The 20,579-nt window shown below is 43.3% G+C and overlaps 1 protein-coding gene across 11 annotated transcripts in view; it reads right to left on the bottom strand.

Annotated features, from left to right (window-relative positions):
* Positions 1 to 20,579, bottom strand: part of MAGI2 (membrane associated guanylate kinase, WW and PDZ domain containing 2) — a 1,117,725-nt gene that overhangs the window by 107,487 nt on the left and 989,659 nt on the right. For 10 of the 11 annotated variants that reach the window (XM_034765732.1, XM_034765767.1, XM_034765757.1 and 7 more), the window contains 2 exons: positions 20,217 to 20,248; positions 14,932 to 15,121 (listed from right to left, as the gene is read on the bottom strand). In XM_034765732.1, the coding sequence (XP_034621623.1) occupies positions 14,932 to 15,121; positions 20,217 to 20,248 (222 nt within the window). The remainder of the gene's footprint in view (positions 1 to 14,931; positions 15,122 to 20,216; positions 20,249 to 20,579) is intronic. The other variant, XM_034765751.1, reaches the window with a different exon arrangement.

Raw genomic sequence — 20,579 nt, 5'->3', positions numbered from 1 at the left:
TGACCCCACTGAAGTCCATAGCAAAACTCCCATTGATTTCATTGGAGCCAGGAACATGATAACATACTTCCCATTGACACCACTGAGAATTACTTACCCTGTGGGGAAAGAACTAGCACCACCCTGGATCCAAAACTGGGCATACTAGGATCCTTCCCTCTCCCTCACAGTCTCATCACCTCAACTTCATTCCACACACATATCTTCCCCTCTTCTCCCCTGCCCTGTCCCCCTCATCCTCCCTTCCCTTTTCTTTCCATTCATCTGATGCCCTCCGGATTACCCCCCCCACACACACATACACACAATTGTGGCGCTAACCTGATGTTTGCTGCCATCACATTGTTCACTCTGCTGGTGTTTCTACCCATTCCCCCAGCCTGTGTCTGTCTTGTCTATTTAGAGTGCAAGCTCTTTGCGGACAGGGACCATCTACCGCCCTTTGTTTGTATAGTGCCTTGCACAATGGAGCCCTGGTGCATGACTGAGACTCCTAGACACTATGATGATAATAAAATAGCAATAATAATATTTAATATGTATATTGCCATAGCACCTGGCTCACATTGTGCTGAGCGCTGAATAAACACATAGTAAGAAATTAATACTAACAAATATATTTTACAAGAGCTCCACCCCTGCTTCTTCTTAAAGTCAAGAGGAGGTTTTCCAATGAGTGTAATGGGACTAGGATCATACCCCAGTGCCCTTTCCACACTTATACAGAAGGATCTGTTTGCCTAATGTTTCATGCCTGCAATCCCATTAGACTTATATCCACATCAAAAGGAGACTATAACCTGTGACCTATTGCTTCAGTGATTCAATTTAAATTATATTCATTATATTGTTAAATTACCATTTATAAATGCATTCTATTTCCTGGTCTGCTATTGTGGAGAAAATGAACTTGTGCAACTTTTTGTACAGTGTGAATTATTTGAGAGAAAGGGATTGCTGCATCTTTAAAATTTGGCAATCAAAATCACTTTTCATCCAGGTACTGGAGTGTTGATAGTCTCATAATCCTATTTGAAAATGCTTTTGGTTATATTGGCAGCTCATATAACCAACAAAAATGTTTTGTAATGATGAGGAACTCTTTCTGAAAAGATGCGCAGTACAGGAATGATTTAATATGTGCCTCTTAAATTGGCCTCTCCATTTAATATTTCTCTCTGATTCCAGAGGGGTTAATTCTATTTTGTATCCACAAAATGTAAGAATTTTTCTATATCATAGATTGGGGTGGCAAAGGATGTGGAACAAAATTGTATGGTACAGAGGAGATATTTCACTGTAACTTAGTCACCTTAACTATATTGTAGAGAATAGTTTGATAACAGTAAGTAATACTTTCCACTTATACAGTGACTTCATGATTTATCTCAAAGCACTTTACAAAGGTTGTAAAGCATTTTCACTATTACAGAAGGAGGGACTGACGAACATAGAGGCTAAATGACTTGCCAAACAGCACTTAGTAGTGGATCTGAAACTAGGACCCAGATCTTCTGACTCGTAGTCTCACATTCAGTCCACCAGACCATAGCTGCCTCATGAAGAAAGAACTTCTAAGAATGATTTCAAAAATAAAATATAACTTATTTGAAAACTTTTCTTTGAAGTATTATAGTGTATGTGACATCCTCAACAGAGATGATTAAAACATGCAAAAAAAGCCAGAGAAAAACTTTTAGTTGAAAAAAAAAAAAATGAAAAATTTTGGTTGAAAAAGTAAGCGGGGGGGGGGAGGGGGATGTGTGGAAATTTTCTTTTAATTTTTCATCAAATGTTTAAACTTGTCCAGATTTCTCACCAGCTCTACTTGATAATGGCTCAATTGTGATGTCCTTAGGCAGATAAATTACTGACTTGTGAGTTCTGATTGCTGCAGACTGTAGGACTGGCCCTAAGGTGAAAATGTGCTGAATCTACAAACCTATTAAAAACTGAATTTTATCTGCACTATGAAAGCATCACATTTAGGGACTGTAGTGAGGCAGAGTGGCCTCCTTCCAGACTGGAGAGCATGGGATCACCAACTGCACTCCCCTTGGTGGGCGGAGCCTAACCCACCCCGCCCCCCAGAAGTACCAGGGCAAGTCAGGAAGTATAAAGGGAGGGCTCTGCAGCTCAGTTGGGTGGGAGCCAGTGGAGGAGATGGACACCTCTGTCTTGCGGCAGCACCCAGGAGCAGAACCTGCGCTCTGCTGCCCCCTGCCCCCAGAGGAAATGGACCCAGGTGAGGAGTTGCTGGGACTGCAGTTGGCTGTATACCGCAAAGAGCCCGAGGACCTGTGGAGGACAGAGGTACTAAATCCCAGGGAGATAGGAAGTAGCCCAGGGGCAGCCGATGACTAGCCGGCTAAAGGGCTGAATACTTCTAGATGGCCGTGTTGTGGCTGGATCCCTGCCGACCCAGTGGCAGACCACTCTGCCACTGTTAGGGCCCTGGGCTGTGGTGGAATAGGGCAGGCCGGCGTCCCCCTGCCATCCCAACCCCAGGGTGGCCGATTCCCCACCTTAGGCCAGGAGGCCTGTGCTCCGTGAACACCCCCGCTAGCACCCTAGACTGGCTGCTGGGTGCTCAACTCTTGTTGGAACCCCCTAGACTGTGTGGGTGCTCACCCATTCCTGAACCCTGAGACTGTGTGTGCTTGTTGTCTGCCTGAGCCCTATCCCTGCTCGGCCCTACCCAAAGAGTTAGAGCTTATTGACTCGGCGTATTTGTTGGCTGCCTGGGCCAGGAGCTGTTAATTGGTGTCAGACCCAGCTGAGAGGCTGCGGGCTAAAGACTACATTGGGCACTGCCCTGCCCACGGTAAGGACAGGAGCCCCAGATTATCATGATGAGTTTGCCTCCGTTAGACGGGCCCAGAACCATAGACTGTGTATGGCTCGGCCCCACCAGAGCAGCCCGAGCCCAAAGGCTACCACCCCTGACAGCAAGGCAGAGTGGCCTCCCTCTGGACCGGAGAGTGAGGGACCACTACAAGGAGCCTAACCATTGCCTTTATTAATGGAAGTTTCAAGGTGACATATTGTCCATCAGTATAATGCTATCTGACAAATCTTCTCAGTTGCTGATATTTTAAATCAAACTCGAATTGAGCACCTGTATTAGAAGAAATAAAGGGTGAGATTTGCATTAAAATAAAAGTGCTTGAATTAAGTGAAATCCCCCAATCCTAGAAAAAGTTTCATAACCCTGTAGGTGAAAAAGCTTTGATTTCCTTATTTTATTAAAGGTAATAATGCATTACATGAATACATGTACTATGTATATGTTTAAAGTGGATCCACAAGTTGTTGTGGACTTAGTTTTTTGTTCTTTTCCAAATTTGTCAAAATATTTGACAGCATAAGATTACAGCACTGTGATACCAGACCCTCTGAGGCCCCCTGCTGTCGTGGCCCTGCCACACCGCGCCCATAAAAGGGTAATGGAGAAGTTGTCTAGAGTGGCTGTGTAGGACACAGCCAATCAGGGCCCAGCAGCCTAGTATAAGAGGAGCTGCAGGGCCAGAGGCAGTTCAGTTCACTGCTGGAACTGTAGGAGTGTGACTGGTGTGTGGCTGGCTGACAGAGCCCTGGACAGGGCAGCACTGCCAGAAGCCAGGGGGAGTGAGAAGGAGCCCTGAGCTGGTTGCTGGGACTCCATCAGGACAAGGCCCTGAGGTAAGGGTGAAGATAGTGCGGGTCCACAGGGAAGTGGTCCAGGGAATTAGAGAAGTTGTGTGACATAGTTAAAGGGAAACAGCCAATGGCTGTGATCTATAGGGTCCTGAGCTGGGACCCGGAGTAGTGGGTGGGCTCGGGTCCCCTCCACCCCCCATTAGCCACTGTGGGGAAGTGGCCTGGACATTGAGGCATTCCAGAGGGAGAACTAAACTATAGTGGCCCAGCTGGAGAGCTGTAGCCAGGAAGCCTCAAGAGGGCAAAAACATTGTCTCCAGGGACAGAGCCCTGGGGCACTGATCTATCTCAGAGCAAGGACAATCTGAGAGAGAGTGTGCAGGCGCATGCACTCGTCCAAGGGGGCGCTCACAAGAGAGTGTTCCCTGTTACATTGTTACCAGAAGTGGGGAGTTTGGGACCCGGCCCCTGAAACAAGGGGACAATGGAGAAGTTGGTAAGGCTGCTGGCCCAGCAGCAGCACAGCACTACTGAAACTTGGAGGGCACTAGTTGAAGCGCAACATGAGGTGCAGAGAGCTTCTCAACAACAGCAGGTTGTACTCCTACAGGTGGTTCAGCTCCAGCAGCACTGGCGGCAGCAGGAACAGCAATTCCAGAAAGCATTGTTGCAGTGACTAACTAGCTCAGCCTCCTCAAACCAGTTGAACTCTGGGCCGGGGATTCCACTGGCCAATCTTGGGCCACATGATGATCCGGAGACCTACTTAGTCATCTTTGAGTGGCTAGCCACAACTGCTGCTTGGGATAAAGACACCCGTGCCACTCGCCTGGCCCCATCCCTGTCCAGGGAAGCTCAGGCGGCTTACTGGGCTCTAGATGACGAAGCAGCGAGAGATTATTGGACAGTGAAGGCTGCCATATTTGACTGCCTGGGAGTATCCCCAGAAACCCACCGGTGCAGGTTCCGCTCAGAGCTTTTTGCCTCAGGGGCTTGCCCCCGGGCCGTAGCCCAATGCCTTAAAGACTGGGACACCTGATGGCTACGCTGTGAGGTCCAAATGACTGCAGAGATCATAGACGCAATAGTCTTAGAGCAGTACCTAGACATATCCCAATGCCAATTCAACCATGGGCTCGGCAGCATAGCTCCGACTCATTTGCCACTGTGGTCCAGATTACAACTATTTGTTCGCTGCCTGGCCTGGTAAATATACTCCGCTGAGGCCTGACAACTGACAGGCCCAGGGTCCAGAGAACTCTGCCTGGTTGCCAAAGGGGGCACCCAAGAAACCCCAGCCGACCAGGAGGGAAGTCCTTCTGGATCCAGCCCCGGAACACCAATGGATGCCTGTCCTCCTTTCGCAGAGCCACACCTCAGAAACCACAAAGAGAAGGGGTTAACCAGACCCTATTAGTGGCCCACTGGTATGAATTCACTGTGGGAGGCCAGGGCACTTCAGCCGATCTTGTCCTGTCATGGAATGTGACTTCTTAGACTTTGGGGTCACTGAAATGTGTAATAGTTCTGAGACCAGGCTCGACCAGTAGCATAAGGCTTATGTGGCCCAAGTCACTGTGGGAGGTGCATTATGCCCGGGCTGGTGGACTCAGAGTGCTCCCAAGCCCTGGTTCGAGAGTCACTGCTCAACCTTATCACCCTCCAATATGTTCGCCCCGGAAGGTGACATTTGCATGGGGATCTCCACTCCTACCCAACCACTTGGGTACAATTGAAGGTGAGTGATCACGAAGCAAAAATTCGGGTTGGAATAACAAAATGCCTTCCTTGGAAGGTTATATGTGGGAGAGACTGGCAACAGTTCCCCTCTTTGCTCCTACCCCGATCCGAACCTCCAACTCCAGCTGAGCCGATACCCCAAAAGCTGAATGAGATATTTCCACTACTGAAATCTGACTTTTTGGAGGGGTCTGCCCAAACCCAGAGGATTAGGCAGTCCTGAAGGCAATGCCAAGAAGAAGGGAGGGCCTGGTTACAGACCCATCTGGCTGGGGAACTGTCTCAGCAGATCTGGGGAGAAGCGCTTTCTGATCCAGGAGAACCTCTCCAGGGGGTTCATCATCCCGTCATAGATTTAGCCCATTTAACCCACTTTGAGAGAGTCATATGCCTGAATAGCAGTGATTGACGAGATGGTTACCCAGGAGGCTTAAGCTGCCCAATTTCCCCATTTTGAACTAAAGAATAATATACTCTACCGAGTTTGATGTTGATGTTGACCCAAAAACAAGAGAAGCCTGTTACCAACTCCTGGTACCCCAGAAAGCCAGGAAGGATGTCTTGTGGCTGGCTCATTCAATACCATCAGCTGAACATCTTGGCTGGGAAAAAACATTAGCCCACTTATTGGCTCAGTTCTTCTGGCTGGGGATCTATAAGGAGACTGCTAATTTCTGTGCGTCCTGTCGTCAGCAGGTTGCACGAAAGGGTTCAGGGTGGGCTCCTCTACTACCCCTACCGCTAGTAAATATGCCCTTTGAGAGGATAGGGGTCGATATTGTGGGCCCCCTCGAGAAAAGTGCCTGGGGCCACCAACACATACTGGTCGTGGTGGACTATGCCACACGACAGACAGAAATGGTCCCCATGCGCTCAATAACTGCAAGAACTGTAGCAACAGAGCTAGTTCAACTTTTTTCTTGGGTGGGCTTATCTACCAAAATCCTGACTGACCATGGGACAAATTTCATGTCCCAGTTGTTAAAGAAGGTGTGGACACTTCTCAAGGTTAAGCCTCTCAGGACCTCCATGTACCACCCTCAAATGGATGGCCTGGTGGAGAGGTTCAATCGAATCTTGAAAAACATGTTGAAAAAATTAGCACCGATCCTCACAGTTGGGACCAACTCTTGCCCTATCTTATGAGGTCCGCAGCATTTTCCCTGTTTGAGCTGCTTTATGGCCGGTGACCCAGAGGGATACCTTCTCAAGGAAACATGGGAACAGCAACCATCCCGAGTCCAAAATGTAATTCAATATGTGTTACAAATGCGTGAATGACTACATCAGGTGGCCAGGTTCGCCCGAGAGAATCTAGAGTGGGCCCACCAAACCCAGGCTCGCGACTATAATAAAGGAGCCCAGGAGAAAGTCTATCAACCCAGTGACCGGGTCTTGCTATTGTTACCCAGCTCTGAAAGTAAGCTCTTGGCCAAATGGCAAGGGCCTTTCAAGATCATAAGACAAATAGGGGACATGGACTATGAGATCTATTGCCCAGATAAGAGAAGGGAAAAATAAATTTTCCATGTAAACTTGTTAAAAGCACGGAAAGCACATAACTGTCTATTTATAGACCCTCCCACCCCGGACCTGCCGGATGACTTGGGATTGGAGGTGAAATCCCCAGCAGACACTGCAGATGTACCCATAGCAGAATGCCTCCCTCCACGCCTGCAATGGCAGACCAGAAATCTTCTGGGATACTTTGATGATCTCTTCTCTCAGCCGGGTTGGACTCTTCTAGTAGCCCATCAAATCAGGATGAATCTGACTGCCAAACCAGAACACAAGACCTACCGAGTTCCTGAAAAGCTCTGGGAGGCTGTAGAATAAGAGGTTTGGGCAATGCTGGAGCTGGGGGTTATTGAGGAATCTCAAAGCCCTTGGTGCAGCCTAGTGGTCCTGGTGCCCAAACCAGATGGCACCACCTGGTTCTGTGTGGATGTCAGGGCCCTAAATGCAGCCTCACAGTTCGATGCTTATCCTACGCCCCGAGTGGATGAACTCTTGGATCAGTTTGGAAAGGCAAGGTACATAACAACATTGGACTTAACCAAAGGGTATTGGCAAATACCCTTACAAAAGACTCCCAGGAAGAAACTGCATTTGCCACCCTCCTAGGGCTGCCCATTTTATAACTATGCCCTTTGGATTACATGGGGCGCCAGCCACCTTCCAACGCCTGATGGATCAGGTACTGTGTCACCATGGTCAATTTGGAGCTGCCTAGTGATTTTCAGTGAAGATTGGTGGTCACACTTAACGCACGTAGCATCTGTTCTTCAGTCACTGAGAAAGGCTGGGCTCACAGTGAATCCAAAGAAATGAAAGTTTGGTATGCAAGAGACCAAATACCTTGGGTTTCTGATAGGGAACGGGAAGATACAGCCCCTACAAGATAAAACCGCAGCTTTAAAAAAAACTCTAGTTCCAAAAACAAACCAAAAAACCAGGTTTGGGCCTTTTTAGGACTGGCCAGTTATTACAGACAGTTTATCCCCCATTTTGAGACACTAGTGGCACCATTGACAGACCTGACCAAGACGTCGGTACTGAATATGGTACTATGGACACAGGAATGCCAGGTGGCGTTTCAAAACATAAAAGACATTTTGGGGCAGCAGCCAGTGCTCCGATGCCCCTACTTTGCCTTATAATTTATCCTGCACACAGATGTGTCCACTGTAGACTTGGGTCTGTACTGTCCCAGAACTTCCAAGGGACAGACCACCCAATCCTCTATCTGAGGAAAAAGCTTCAGCTGCAGGAGACTAGGTACTGCACCATAGAAGGAGAGTGCTTGGCTATCCGCAGGGCAGTGGTGGCATTGTGTTACTAGCTATTTGGAGCCCCGTTTGAACTCCTCACAGACCACGCTCCTTTGAAGTGGATGCAAGCCATGAAAGACACAACCCCCCAGATTACATGATGGTATCTGGTGTTGCAATCGTACGACCTTCACAATAGGACATTGCCTGGGGTCCCAACATGGGAATACAGATTTCTTCTCCCGCACAGGGGTCGATACTGTTTTCGGGGAAATGCCCCCACCCTAATCCTTTCTGAAGGGAGAGGTCTGACAGGGTATACCAGACCCTCTGAGGCCCCCTGCTGGAGGACTCGTGGCCCTGCCACATCCCGCCCCCAAAAAGGGTAGCGGAGCGGGTCCTCCTTCAAGCGGCCCAGAGAGACTGTGTGGGACACAGCCAATCGGGGCCCAGCAGCTTAGTAAAAGAAGAGCTGGAGGGCCAGAGGCAGTTCAGTTCCTTGTTGGAGCTGAAGGAGTGTGGATGGTGTGTGGCTGGCTGACAGAGCTACAGGACTTAGGATGAGGTAGTGCTGCCAGAAGCCAGGGACAGTGAGAAGGAGCCCTGAGCTGGTTGCTGGGACTCCATTAGGACAAAGCCCTGAGGTAAGGGTGAAGACGGTGCGGGGCTTTGGGGAAGTGGCCCAGGGAATTAGAGAAGCCGTGCGACATAGTTAAAGGGACACAGCCAATAGCTGCGAACTAGAGGGTCCCTGGGCTGGGACCCGGAGTAGTGGGCGGGCCTGGGTCCCCCCCCATTAGACACTGTGGGGAAGTGGCCTGGACATTGAGGCACCCCAGAGGGGAAACTGAACTATAGTGGCCCAGGGCTGTAAGCCAGGAAGCCCCAAGAAGGCGACGTCATTGTCTCCAGGGAGGGACCCCTCGGGCACTGCTCTATCCCAGAGCAGGGACAATCTGAGAGAGAGCATGCAGATGTGTGCATTTGGCCAAGGCAGTGCTCATGAGAGGTGAATGCATCCCATTACAAGCACACACTTATAGATGATGGATTTTTAATAACTGACAAGTACATTACTGCTACTTTGATCAGAAGAAAAAGCAACATGAAAGATTTAGAAAGCAGGAATTTTTGGCCTGTCAGTAAAAGCCGGAACTGTAGCTGTCCACATTTCACTTCTAATAAGAGCTTATTGCTAGTTGATCACATTCTTTCTACTGGCATTTCTGTGTCACCTCAGCAGCCTTGGACTGATGTATGTATCTTAACCACTGGAAAGAAACATTTCACTTTAACCCTTTCATTAGAGTAAAGTACAATGGAATTTCTATTGCAAATCATTTATACCACAAGGAACATTATGCCATATAGAGTCCTGACAACTTTTCACATCAGAGCTTGACTGATGTGTTACTGCAGAGGATGCTGGGCAAACTGTTCCTCATAAACTGTATATTTACAACAATCAGTATTTAATATAGAAAAGTAACTGCGGGAGGATGGGGAGAACTTACATACCATTCCATCCACACCATAGGAGAGTGTCTGTAAAGTGCTTTGAGATCTTCAGATGAAAGGGGCTACATAAATACAAAGTAGTACTAGTATGATATAAAGCTGAGCTGATCTAATAAATACAGATTAATTGTGAATATGAAAAAAATATCAAGTACCATCCCTTTCTTCCCAAATGATTCCACAACAGGATTAGTTGGATTTTTGGGGGAAAATAAAACTTTTCCCTCATGGTCATGCCATGAGATTGAGGCAATAAGTCTATTTTGGGATGAGTGCTTTTTCTATAAATGTAATTAAACTTTTCTTTTAAACTTTAAGTGTAAGCATGATGAAGAGTATCAAACTGACACAACCATCTGCTATGAGGCTTGGTGTGTGTTATTTTGAAACCCTTTCCCCACCCCCGCAACCTCCACTTTAGCTGACAATCCTTTGACTGGTTAACAGGTTCCCTGCACTTTGTTTTTCACATTGCCAGTTTGTTGATCTATGGGTATGAGTCACGCTTTGGGTATGAGAGGTCCTGGATTCAAATCCCAGATAACCCCTTGCAGGGGCCTGAGTTGGTCCTATACCTTTAAATTAAAAGGGTGCGTGGCTTAGTTGGCTAAATGTACCTGTCTAGCAGGGCTTACCTTTAACCAGAGCTGTCTGGATCAGAGCTCTGGTAAATATTTTCAAATCCGCAGGAGTCCCAGCGCGTCCCCTGGGGCAGAAGCCCTGAGCCCCAGTGCCTTCCGCAGGGCTGAAGTCCTGAGCCTCGGGGCTCCAGGAAATATTCTATGAGAATTTATGCCGTGCTGCCTAGTAACTATGAGATCCTAGGTTCAAATTTCAGCAGGGCCTGGAGTGGGTTTCTAGGGATTATTAACTGGATGTTTTTCTAAAAGATCTGCTCTAGGAATTATTCTAGGAGTTCTATGGCCTTTGTTATACAGGAGGTCAGCCTAGATTATCACAGTGGTCCCTTCTGGCCTTCGAATCTATTAATCTATTACATAATACATTAATAAGGGGGGAAGAATAATCTGCTTGATGAATTCAAAGTGCTAAAGAGCTGTGTCCATGACATCCATAGAACTAAAATGGCAGGAAGAATGGAGACACTGCTGGGCTCAGAAGAATGATTTAAGGTTGTGGGGGTAAGACTGTGGGAGGAAGAAATTTTAAGTTATTAGGATTGGGGAATATGCATGTGTTTTCAGCTCTCAAGCGTTAAATAAAAAAATTTGAAGGATGACATAAGCAAAGAAGAATCAATTAAAACTTGGGAAAACACTGATTTCAATATATCTTGTTCCAGAGATGCATGAAACCCCAGGATGTTCCCAGCAAACAGGGAAGTACGGTTACTGTAGCCTTGTGTGCTTGTTTCTTTTGGGTCCAGTTCTGGTTCATGACTTCTATGTCTCTGTCTACAATTATCTATAATTTCCAGTTGCCATGAGGGCAGAACTCAAGTGAAACCAAACATTTAAACAGATATGGTCAAGAAAGTCTACCCAAGATTGTTATCTTTTCTCCAGATAGGGACAACACTGGCATGGCATATGCTACTGAACATGGTAGATTAGAATCACTCGCAGAGCAGAAGGAGTGGTGAGCAATGAGAACTAGAAACCTAGTCTAAGGACTCTCACCCATGTGGGTCAGAAGATTTTTTTTGATGGATGAGAAAAACTCCTTCTTGGTATAAAATCACCTATTTGGGGACAAATGCCCTATCCCAATGTTTATACTTGACTTTGAATTGTATTCATATTTGAGTCATGTTCAGGGCTGAATATGAATTGATCCTGATATTTGCCTCCACTATTATTTAGCTCCAAAAATATGGAGCTCTTCATATTGGAACCTAAGATGAAAGCAGATCTCATACTGTTCATTTATGTATTTCCTGATTGTCACTGTATTTTTTTCAGGGTTGCCAAGTAATCAGTTTATAGTCAGCACTTTTCAGATCTTGCCATGATGGCTTCACCCCAAGAGGCTGCTCAGGCTCCGCTGAATTGAAAGTGCAGGGCTCTGCTAAAATACTTCATTTATTATAGAAACTACACATATGGGGAGCAATTATTTGCAAAGGGCTGCTCTCTCCTTAAAATGGTACATCAAGTCAAATATATTTTGAGCAGCAATGCTGAGTTACCCAAAATACTTGTTAATGATGGACATCTGATAAAGTGGGTTTTAGCCACGAAAGCGTATGTCCAAATTTGTTAGTCTCTAAGGTGCCACAAGGACTCCTCGTTGTTTTTGCTGATACAGACTAACACGGCTACCACTCTGAAACCTGACTCCCTTTTTACTTTCACTTCTCTTTAGAGTCTTCCTCAGAAGACAGCGCTTTGGAGAAAAACGTATCAGCACTGACATTCTTTCTTTTCTTTTTTTTTTTTTCCACTAAAGCCCTGAGAGAGAGTCATGTTTAAAAACTGTTTGCAAACTTTGTTCAAATATGGCTCCGCTAACTCTTTTCTCAAATCTCCTTGGCTTAGTCCACACTGCAATCAAACTGACCCACATTTTCAAACAGTTTTCAAATACAGTATGTATCTCTCACGAGTGTAGATAGAAGCTCAAGTGCAATTTCTACAAGTACTGCTGCCAGGAGGTTCAATCGAGAATAACTTTTCAGAACAGTGAAAGAGATTGGATTATTAATGATTATTTATTATCAGTATTGAAGTAACAACCACAAGATGGTAGGTGCTGTCCACATATGCACAGGAATACAGTTCCTGCCCTAAAGTGTTTATAAACTAAAGACAAAATTTTCAAAAACGGATGCCTAAAATTAAATTAAATTCCCAAGTCCATATATTCTGGATATTTGGCACTTCTGAAATCCAGGCAAGTTATTTATATATATATGAACTTGGGAGCCCAACCTTAGGTACCCATTTTTGAAACTGGCCTAAGAAGACAAGCAAAATACAAAGGGTGAGATTCTGTGCTGCTTCTCTTGCAATGCTGGGGAAGTGGGGACAAAAGTAGCTTCAAACTCCCAGGATACTGATGGGCTACTAAGAATGCACAAAGTGCTACATGCCTATATGCCAGGGCTTGCATGAGAGAGTGCACAGGATATCCAAAGATGGTCCTATGCAAGGCCTGTACTTGAGAAATTCTTCACCGGCTTTAGAATCACAAAAAGGGCCATAGCTGGGTGAAAAATCTCACTCAAAGAGCGGGGAGAAGAAAGACACAATCAAACTGTGTATAATTTTCTATACACGCAGGCAACTCACCATTCCATTACATGTTTATCAGGCCCACTGTCTGTCATTTTGTGTAATAAATACTCAACTCAACTATACCCAACTACTCCCTAACCTATCCATTACTAATTGGCCTGTTTTTTGGAAGTAGCACAGAAGAAATAGATTACACGGAGGAAGAATTTGGTGGAAGAAAGAGTAGTGGCTTTATGTATCACTTCAGAAACATGTAGTGTGCATATGGAGCTATGTGGAAGAAAGTGCAAAGATGGTACTGGGAGGAGCGGAGTAGAGAGCAGTCAAAGCTAACATCATTGGCTGAGTGGAGGGGATGCCGGGCGGTGTGATAAGAGACAAGAACAGAGGATAAGGGAAGGGCAGAGATGTGAAACACCTTGAAGGGTTGAACTTGATACATTGGAAAAGGGGTAGTCAGAGAAGGCATCTGGATAAAACATACAGAATGATTGGTGAGGCAAATGGTTTTGACAGCAGCATTTTGAATGGAGTGTAAGGGTGTGATGTGGGCATAAGAAAGGCCAGATAGGAGAAGGTTTCAGTAATCCAGGGTCTATACAAGAGTTTCAGCTGTGTGGACAGAAAGATGAAGTTGGCTCTTAGAGAAGTTATTATGGAAGAGGTAGCAAGATTTGGGCACAGCCTGGGTATGTACATCAATGGAGAGAGAATTGTCAAAGATAACTCCCAGGTCAAGGGCCTGGATGATGGAAGAATGGTGACAAAGTGAAACAGTGCCAAAGAATGGAGAGAGTCTGACATGGAATGTGGGGAGGAAGGGTAAGGAATTTAGTGCAGATTATCCTTGTGGGTAATTATGCTGCACGACTGAGAAATGCACATCTTATTTCCAGATCACTGATTTTAGATGGAGACAGGGCTACTTCAGGGTACTTTGACACAATCATTAGATAATGACATAATTTAAATTCTCTTTCTGCTCCTTCAGATATTTATATGTAATGTTCTGAACACAGATTTCATGAGTATTTACTAAATTATCACATTTCACTTCAGAGTGGCTTTATATCAATAGTGATTGAAACACTTCCCTTATTTTAGTGATATATAGTAGAGGTGGTTCTGAAACGAAACTATATCAGGCACTCCCAAACTTTGTTAAAGTTTGTTCCTGAATCTTAATCTGAACTTTGTTGCTTAGGATCATCTCCAATACACAGGGTCAAACTGATGGCGAGGGAGTTAATCTGGATCTATGCCAGTGTAATTCAGTGCAACATTTTGCACATAATTTATACATTAGTTTGAGAGCCTTCAAAGTGAAAGGTGCTATATACAAGCATAAGATATGACTATAAGAACAAAAATCTTAAAGAATAGCACATAATATTTAAATGTTGTTCTTAATTTAAGAGCTCTTGTTTACATACAGTATACAATTTTTATCTAAAAGGTTATGGGAGCAAATATAGATGGGATAACATGTCTTTTCCTTAATGTGGAATACATGCAATATATTCCTTAAGAACATGAAAAAAGAAAATAAGGATGAGAAGCTGGAGAGAGTTTTGTTTTCCATAAGTCTTCAGGTATTACGGGTTAGTGGATTTTTAGCAGCAAGTATGCTATAACAACTAGCAGAAAATCACTATAAGTAAAACCAACCAACCAACCAAAAATTTCCTTTTTAAACTTCAATTTAAGGGTAAGAAAAGCAGGGCAATTTAATGGTAAATTTGCATCACCTTTTCAGTTAACTACAAAGAAGATATTTTGATGTATACTGTTCTTCTTTGAGGACTTACAATTCAGAACGGGGAGGGGTAATAGCAAGAAAACAAACTTGTGTGAAAGCCAAAGCATAAAATTTAGACAATTTTAGGATAAATGTATCAAGGTAGAGTTTGAATAATTTTTAATAGTATGCAATAATTGGGTTCATATGTGGGTTGCTTTAAACTACAATAGATATAATTACATAAAATATGTTAGCCTTGACACATTCATAGGCAAATGCTTAAAATAATTAAATGCTCAGCAGGGTGAACAGGGCTTTCACTTACGCCTACTTTCATAAATAGCTCTTGACTTCTCATATAGCTCATATGGGTCGGGTTTTCTTGGATCAAAGGCCTCTGTTGAATCAGGAAACGAACTCCTGTGAAGGGTGGTTGGAAAGGGAATACTCTGTGGTATAGCTGGAGCAGATAAACTGGTCTGAGGGCTGCCTTGATTCTCCCATCGCTCCATCATCTGTAATAAATATATACAGAAAATAAAACATTAAAACATCTTTTCACAAACCATGACTACTTCAAACACTCTAGAGAAAGTGGCTTCAGTTACAAGTGTGGTAAATATACATATATTTTGTAAAGTTAGAAAATCTTCTGGGTATCTTTGGGGATGAAAGGAACTTTAAATATTATTTTAAAGTTACTTAAATTAAAAGTTCTTATTCCAAGGTCTTGGTGTGTATAGATATATCAAAATACACAACAAATGAAGAAACAGCTATCATTAAAAAAAAACAGCCATGTCTTTCCTGACTATTTAATGGACCCATCACATATGTACAAAGCCTTCCTTGTCTGATTGAGCCTCATTCCCACCCTGCTAGGAAATCCCAGGGAAATAGATGAGCTTTCCAGTATTCCCTGAAGGCTAATCGAGTCTGTCCAACCAAAAGGGGATGCAGTAATTTCCAAATTTGAGGATTCCCCATCCAAGGCTCCTTACTACCAAATCCCTCTATTTTAAACCAGAGGCCCTTCACCCAATGTCAGCTGCATCTTTGTCACACAAAGACAGCTGTGAGCTCTCAGGCAGCTGAGTCCCTCACTATTTGGGACCCCATTCTGCAGTACTACTCAGGTTGAGTGACACTTACTCAGAGACCTATTTGCTTCAGTGAAGCTACTCACATAGATAAGTGCCTCTCAGTGTGACTAAGAATTTTTGAATTAGGCCCACCAAGATTTATAGGTTAAAACCAACATCTTAAGAAATGCCTTAAGCATGAAGCACCTCTTAACAGGCAAGCAGCCACATTCTCCATGAACCTAATTAGCTGATTGATCCCAACATGCAACTTACATAGAGTGCATGACAGTAGACATGAGGAAGGCTTTGATTACTGTAAGGAGGTCTGCACTGGAAAAAAGGGTTGCATCTTTTTAGACAAAGGCCAATGATAAAGAGTAGTCTAGGCACAGCTATTACTTGAACATCCAGTTGCAGTGAAAACTTTAATAGCACCTTCAAATTTCAAAGCTGAATAATGAAAAGTGAGGTTTCTCCCTCAATCCAGGAGTTTGATATAATCCTTGTAATTTCTTCTGGTTCCTTCCTTCCACATAAAACATCTCCAGTCTTATTTAGATAGAGTTTGAGAGAGTTAGTTCTCATCCAAGTACCACACTGGGTAGGGGATCAATTCCTCCAGACAGTTTAGACAAGATGGAGATACACAGCAGTGTGTGATATGTTGAAGGCACTGAAGTCCAGGGCTCCTCATTGACACTTCCTAGTGGCAAGGCCTCAAATACACAATGAACAAGAGGGGGGATAATATAGGATGCAATGGTATCCTGCAGGAGAAAGCAGGATTTTATCTTCTGCAGATATGTCTGCATTAGAGTTTTTATTTGAAACAACTGATAACTAATTAAGTTTAGGCTTGGAAGAATTAGATTTTTATTGGCAAATGTTGATTTCACCATACACACAAACCAATGACAAAATATTTCCACCAGTGATAACTGAAATGTAAAGATAGGCCAACTAAGAAAAATGCTGCTGGAAAACTTTGAGTTTGGTTTAAAGCTATTTACTTTGTACATTTTGACATGTGATTTTGACAATTTTTGTTTTAACAATTATAAAGCTTTAACTTTTTGATACTCAGCATCTATTGTCAGTAAACAACTATTGTCTGATACCCCCCATAATTTCCTGCAACTGTGAAAATGTAAATCAACAACATTTGAAAATGCTTAAAAATTAAGTTTGATATTATCCATTGAAATTATAAAAAAACAAAAATTGAATTCTGCGATGCCCACTGAAGTTGTTAGGTAACACATTTGTATGTGCTAGTCTAGATACACCACAAGCATGGAGCAAGCTCTCATTAAGTGCCTAGGCTAGCATGTACAAACATGTGAGCTGACTTAAGTTAATTGGCAATCAATTAATACAAGTAAAAAATGTCTAATGTAGACAACTCTTAAAAATGAACCACCCAAGTGCCACTCCATGTACCCTGCTAGGGACTGAAGCTGTGTCAGCAGTCCCTTACTGCAAATGGCATCAAAGGCAGATGACTAGAGTTATACAATGAGTCTAACCTATGAACGCTGACTCCATCCCTTCTTTCAACCTACACCCTCAGAAAATGCCTGGTTTAGCTTTGCAATATATCCTGAAAATCAACAAAGTTAGACTCTTTCATAGCAAGAGTGTGCGGAGTAAAGTTTCAGAGTCAAGAGCACTCTCCAAATAAATACATCTGGTGATCATTAGCTGGAGTGTCATGATCCAACATTCTGTTACTAACTCTCTACACTCCATAATACTGTACTGTTTCAGCAAGGCATATTATTTCAAGCAGCAATTCAAGACGTTTCATGTATTCCTAACTTGGATACTTAGTGCTATGTCTCTCTTCTGTTCCATCTAGAAAGGAGTCAATCTCTGCTTTTGCAAAGGTGAGTTCAATGAATATGAAGACAGCTGGCTCCTACCCAGAAGCTAGCCAGCCAAAATATCGCAGATAATTTGTGCTGGTCAGAAAAGGGCTTTTTTTCCCCTGTGAAAAATGTTGATGAAAAGGACAACAACAACAAAAAAAGGTTTTGAATCCCCCCCCACCAAAAAAAAAAAAATGAAATTGTTTGATTGGAAACATGCTCCTGCTGTGTCTCATGACAGTTGTCGTTTGGATGCCTCATGCTTCCATTCTCTTCTATAAGCTGGGCTGGACTTCATCTCTCATGAGGCACCATGGTGTATTATTTTAGTGAACGGAGATGGTGCATTATGGGAATGTCTGGCAATGATGTAACACGGTAGATGTAATCCAGTTGGGGAGCCCAGCCCATGAGTACAATGGGGACACTAAGCAACAAAAACTACAAATTCTATGAGGCACAATAGTGTTATATCTAAATTGAAATATTTCAGTTTTCATTTGAAAACTGAAAATGTTTTGGGTTTTGAAAATTCTTTTTTTTTGACAAAAAAAAAATTCTGTGGAAAGCAGACTCTTCACTAAAAAATGTGTTTAGTCAAAACTCACTGTTTTCTGTAATAAAACAGTTTCAATGGAAAATTTACTACCACTACTAAAGATAATACACCGAAGTGTTTTGTGAAGAGGCACATATGAGGCTCAATGTAGGAAACTGATAAAACTTCATTAAGCTGAAAGGAAGCTGTTTGAAATAACTACTATGCCCACTGGAATTCAGGTCAAGGAAGGGCTGTCCACAGCATTTCGGCCTTCTGAATCACAGAGAAATGCACCTGCCTTTTGTCAAGAATGTCCAACTTCAAAGATTAGTAAAGACAAAGCCTGTAAATTGTAGGAAAGATGACAGAAGAGACAGGGCCAGTCTAGGAAAGATGACAGACAGGGACCTCAGTTAATACAAGTGCTTAGTGATCAGGAAGAATAATGGTCTGAATCCTGATCAATGGAGCACTAAATTCAGTTCTGCCCTCACTGAGGAAAGAAACTAGTGAAATCAAACAACTTATCATTATGAAACAGAAAGACACTTAGGAATCTATCTATAGAAATAGTAAACCTAATTGCGTTCTTATTTTCATAATCTCTTTGAAAGAACCAGAGAAACAAAGAACTATCTTTCAAAATAAGAAAATGAATAGAAATAAAATTGATCTAAAAGCAGGGTATAAAAAAGGCCTCCCACAAGCCCAACCCCTCCTCCTTGTGGTGGGATAGTGGAAACAGGTTGAGTAAGGGATTGCTTTTCAACTCAAAGTATGGTTGGTCTCTGCACTGCTATAGTAGCCATGAAGGCCTACAGGATTTACTCTGAAACTCCCTGGCTAACAGAGCTCTGGCTGGGCAGACCAAGTTCATTAGCCTGGCAATTGGTCTAAGAGATAAAAACAAACCTGCAGCCAGCAAGTCTTTCAGTTGTCTCGGCTTTACCCTGAAATGGTCTTGCTGGCCGAGAGAGTGTGCAAATTGGTATGTAATTGCTTGTCTACTTTAAGTGAATTCCCGTGCAGCCGTTGATTAATCTAATCCAATAAACCCTGCAGCAAGTGTCAGGTGATGGACATTGTTGGGAGTCATAGTCATGAACCTACATGTGAATAAGTCAAGATTTTGGTTGCTCTGCATTGATTTAGGGTGACACTGTAGTTCAGCAATATCTTGATTGGCTCAGCTGCTCTATTCACAGACACCACAGCCCACTTCAATCTAGAAAAGATGCCCTAAAAATTGTTCCAGAGCAGCCCTGACCAGCCTACTGTGGCTGGAGTTTGTCCCATCACATGGCTGACATGTAAACTATGCAGAACTATGCATACCAGGGATTAGAGGCCCAGTTTGCTATGCAATATATATACATACAGTGAGAGACAGTTACTGCCCCAAAGAGCTTACGGTCTAAATAGACAAGCTAGACAGACAACAGATATAGCCAGGCAAAAATAGTGGTTTAAAATATTTTTATATTGGGAATGCTGACGCAGCTGTAACAAAATGATATAGCAGGAAAACTGGGGATCAATATAATAAATACAATGTTTGTTTGCAATCTTTTTTCATAGTTTCACAGTAACCCCATTACATAAATGCTGGCACTGGAAGACAAATTCACTCTCGTACATATTCTCAAAACAGTAATTAGAAGGATGAATTTTTATTGCTTATATGATGCTTTAAGTAACCTCATATCTTCAAGACCAACTAAATTTCTGAAATTACAGACATAATTATCCTAATAATTAATATTAGTCATGTGTAAATTCATAAGATTCTGCTTCTCTTACAAGTGTGTGGGGGGAGCAAATTTTGAAGGGGAAAACTGATGCAGATCTGTTAATGAAACGTGTTTGGTACTGACATTTTCATTTGAAAGAATTCACTTCAAAATAAAAATAGAACAGGGTATATAACGAGGGGTTAAATCTCATGATCCATTATTTATTTATTTTACAGGGCATTAAAGTCAACCATACAGTAGTGGAGAAAAGTAAATGTAATGTTATTCATGGCATATAAGTCAGATAAAAGCCTGAAGAAATTTGCCTTATAATGATAATGACATATGAATTCAAATTAGTGTAATTTTGAATGAGAACTTACAGGCTTTGGAGTTTTCCATGGAGAAAAGAAACCTGAAATAAAGAAAAAATATTAGTGAAACTTTCTGTCATATCACTTTACTAGGAAATATATAATGGTACAGGCACGGTGGGGTCTATTCTTCCCTTTTGATGCAGGCCGGTAATTTATAGTAACATTGATGAGGATTACATACACCAGGGCCGCCTGGGGCAGCGGGGTAGTGGTGGCAAGTGGGGCAATTTGCCCCAGGTCCTGGACCCCACAGGGCCCCCCACGAGAATATAGTATTCTATAGTATTGCAACTTTTTTTTATGGAAGGGGCCCCCAAAATTGCTTTGCCCCAGGCCCCCTGAATCCTCTGGGCGGCCCTGACATACACA

This window comes from Trachemys scripta, chromosome 1, assembly GCF_013100865.1.
Source record: "Trachemys scripta elegans isolate TJP31775 chromosome 1, CAS_Tse_1.0, whole genome shotgun sequence".
Classification (NCBI taxonomy): Eukaryota; Metazoa; Chordata; order Testudines; family Emydidae; genus Trachemys; species Trachemys scripta.
Note: the sequence above shows the minus strand (reverse complement) of the source record. Positions and strands in the feature narration are given on the sequence as shown.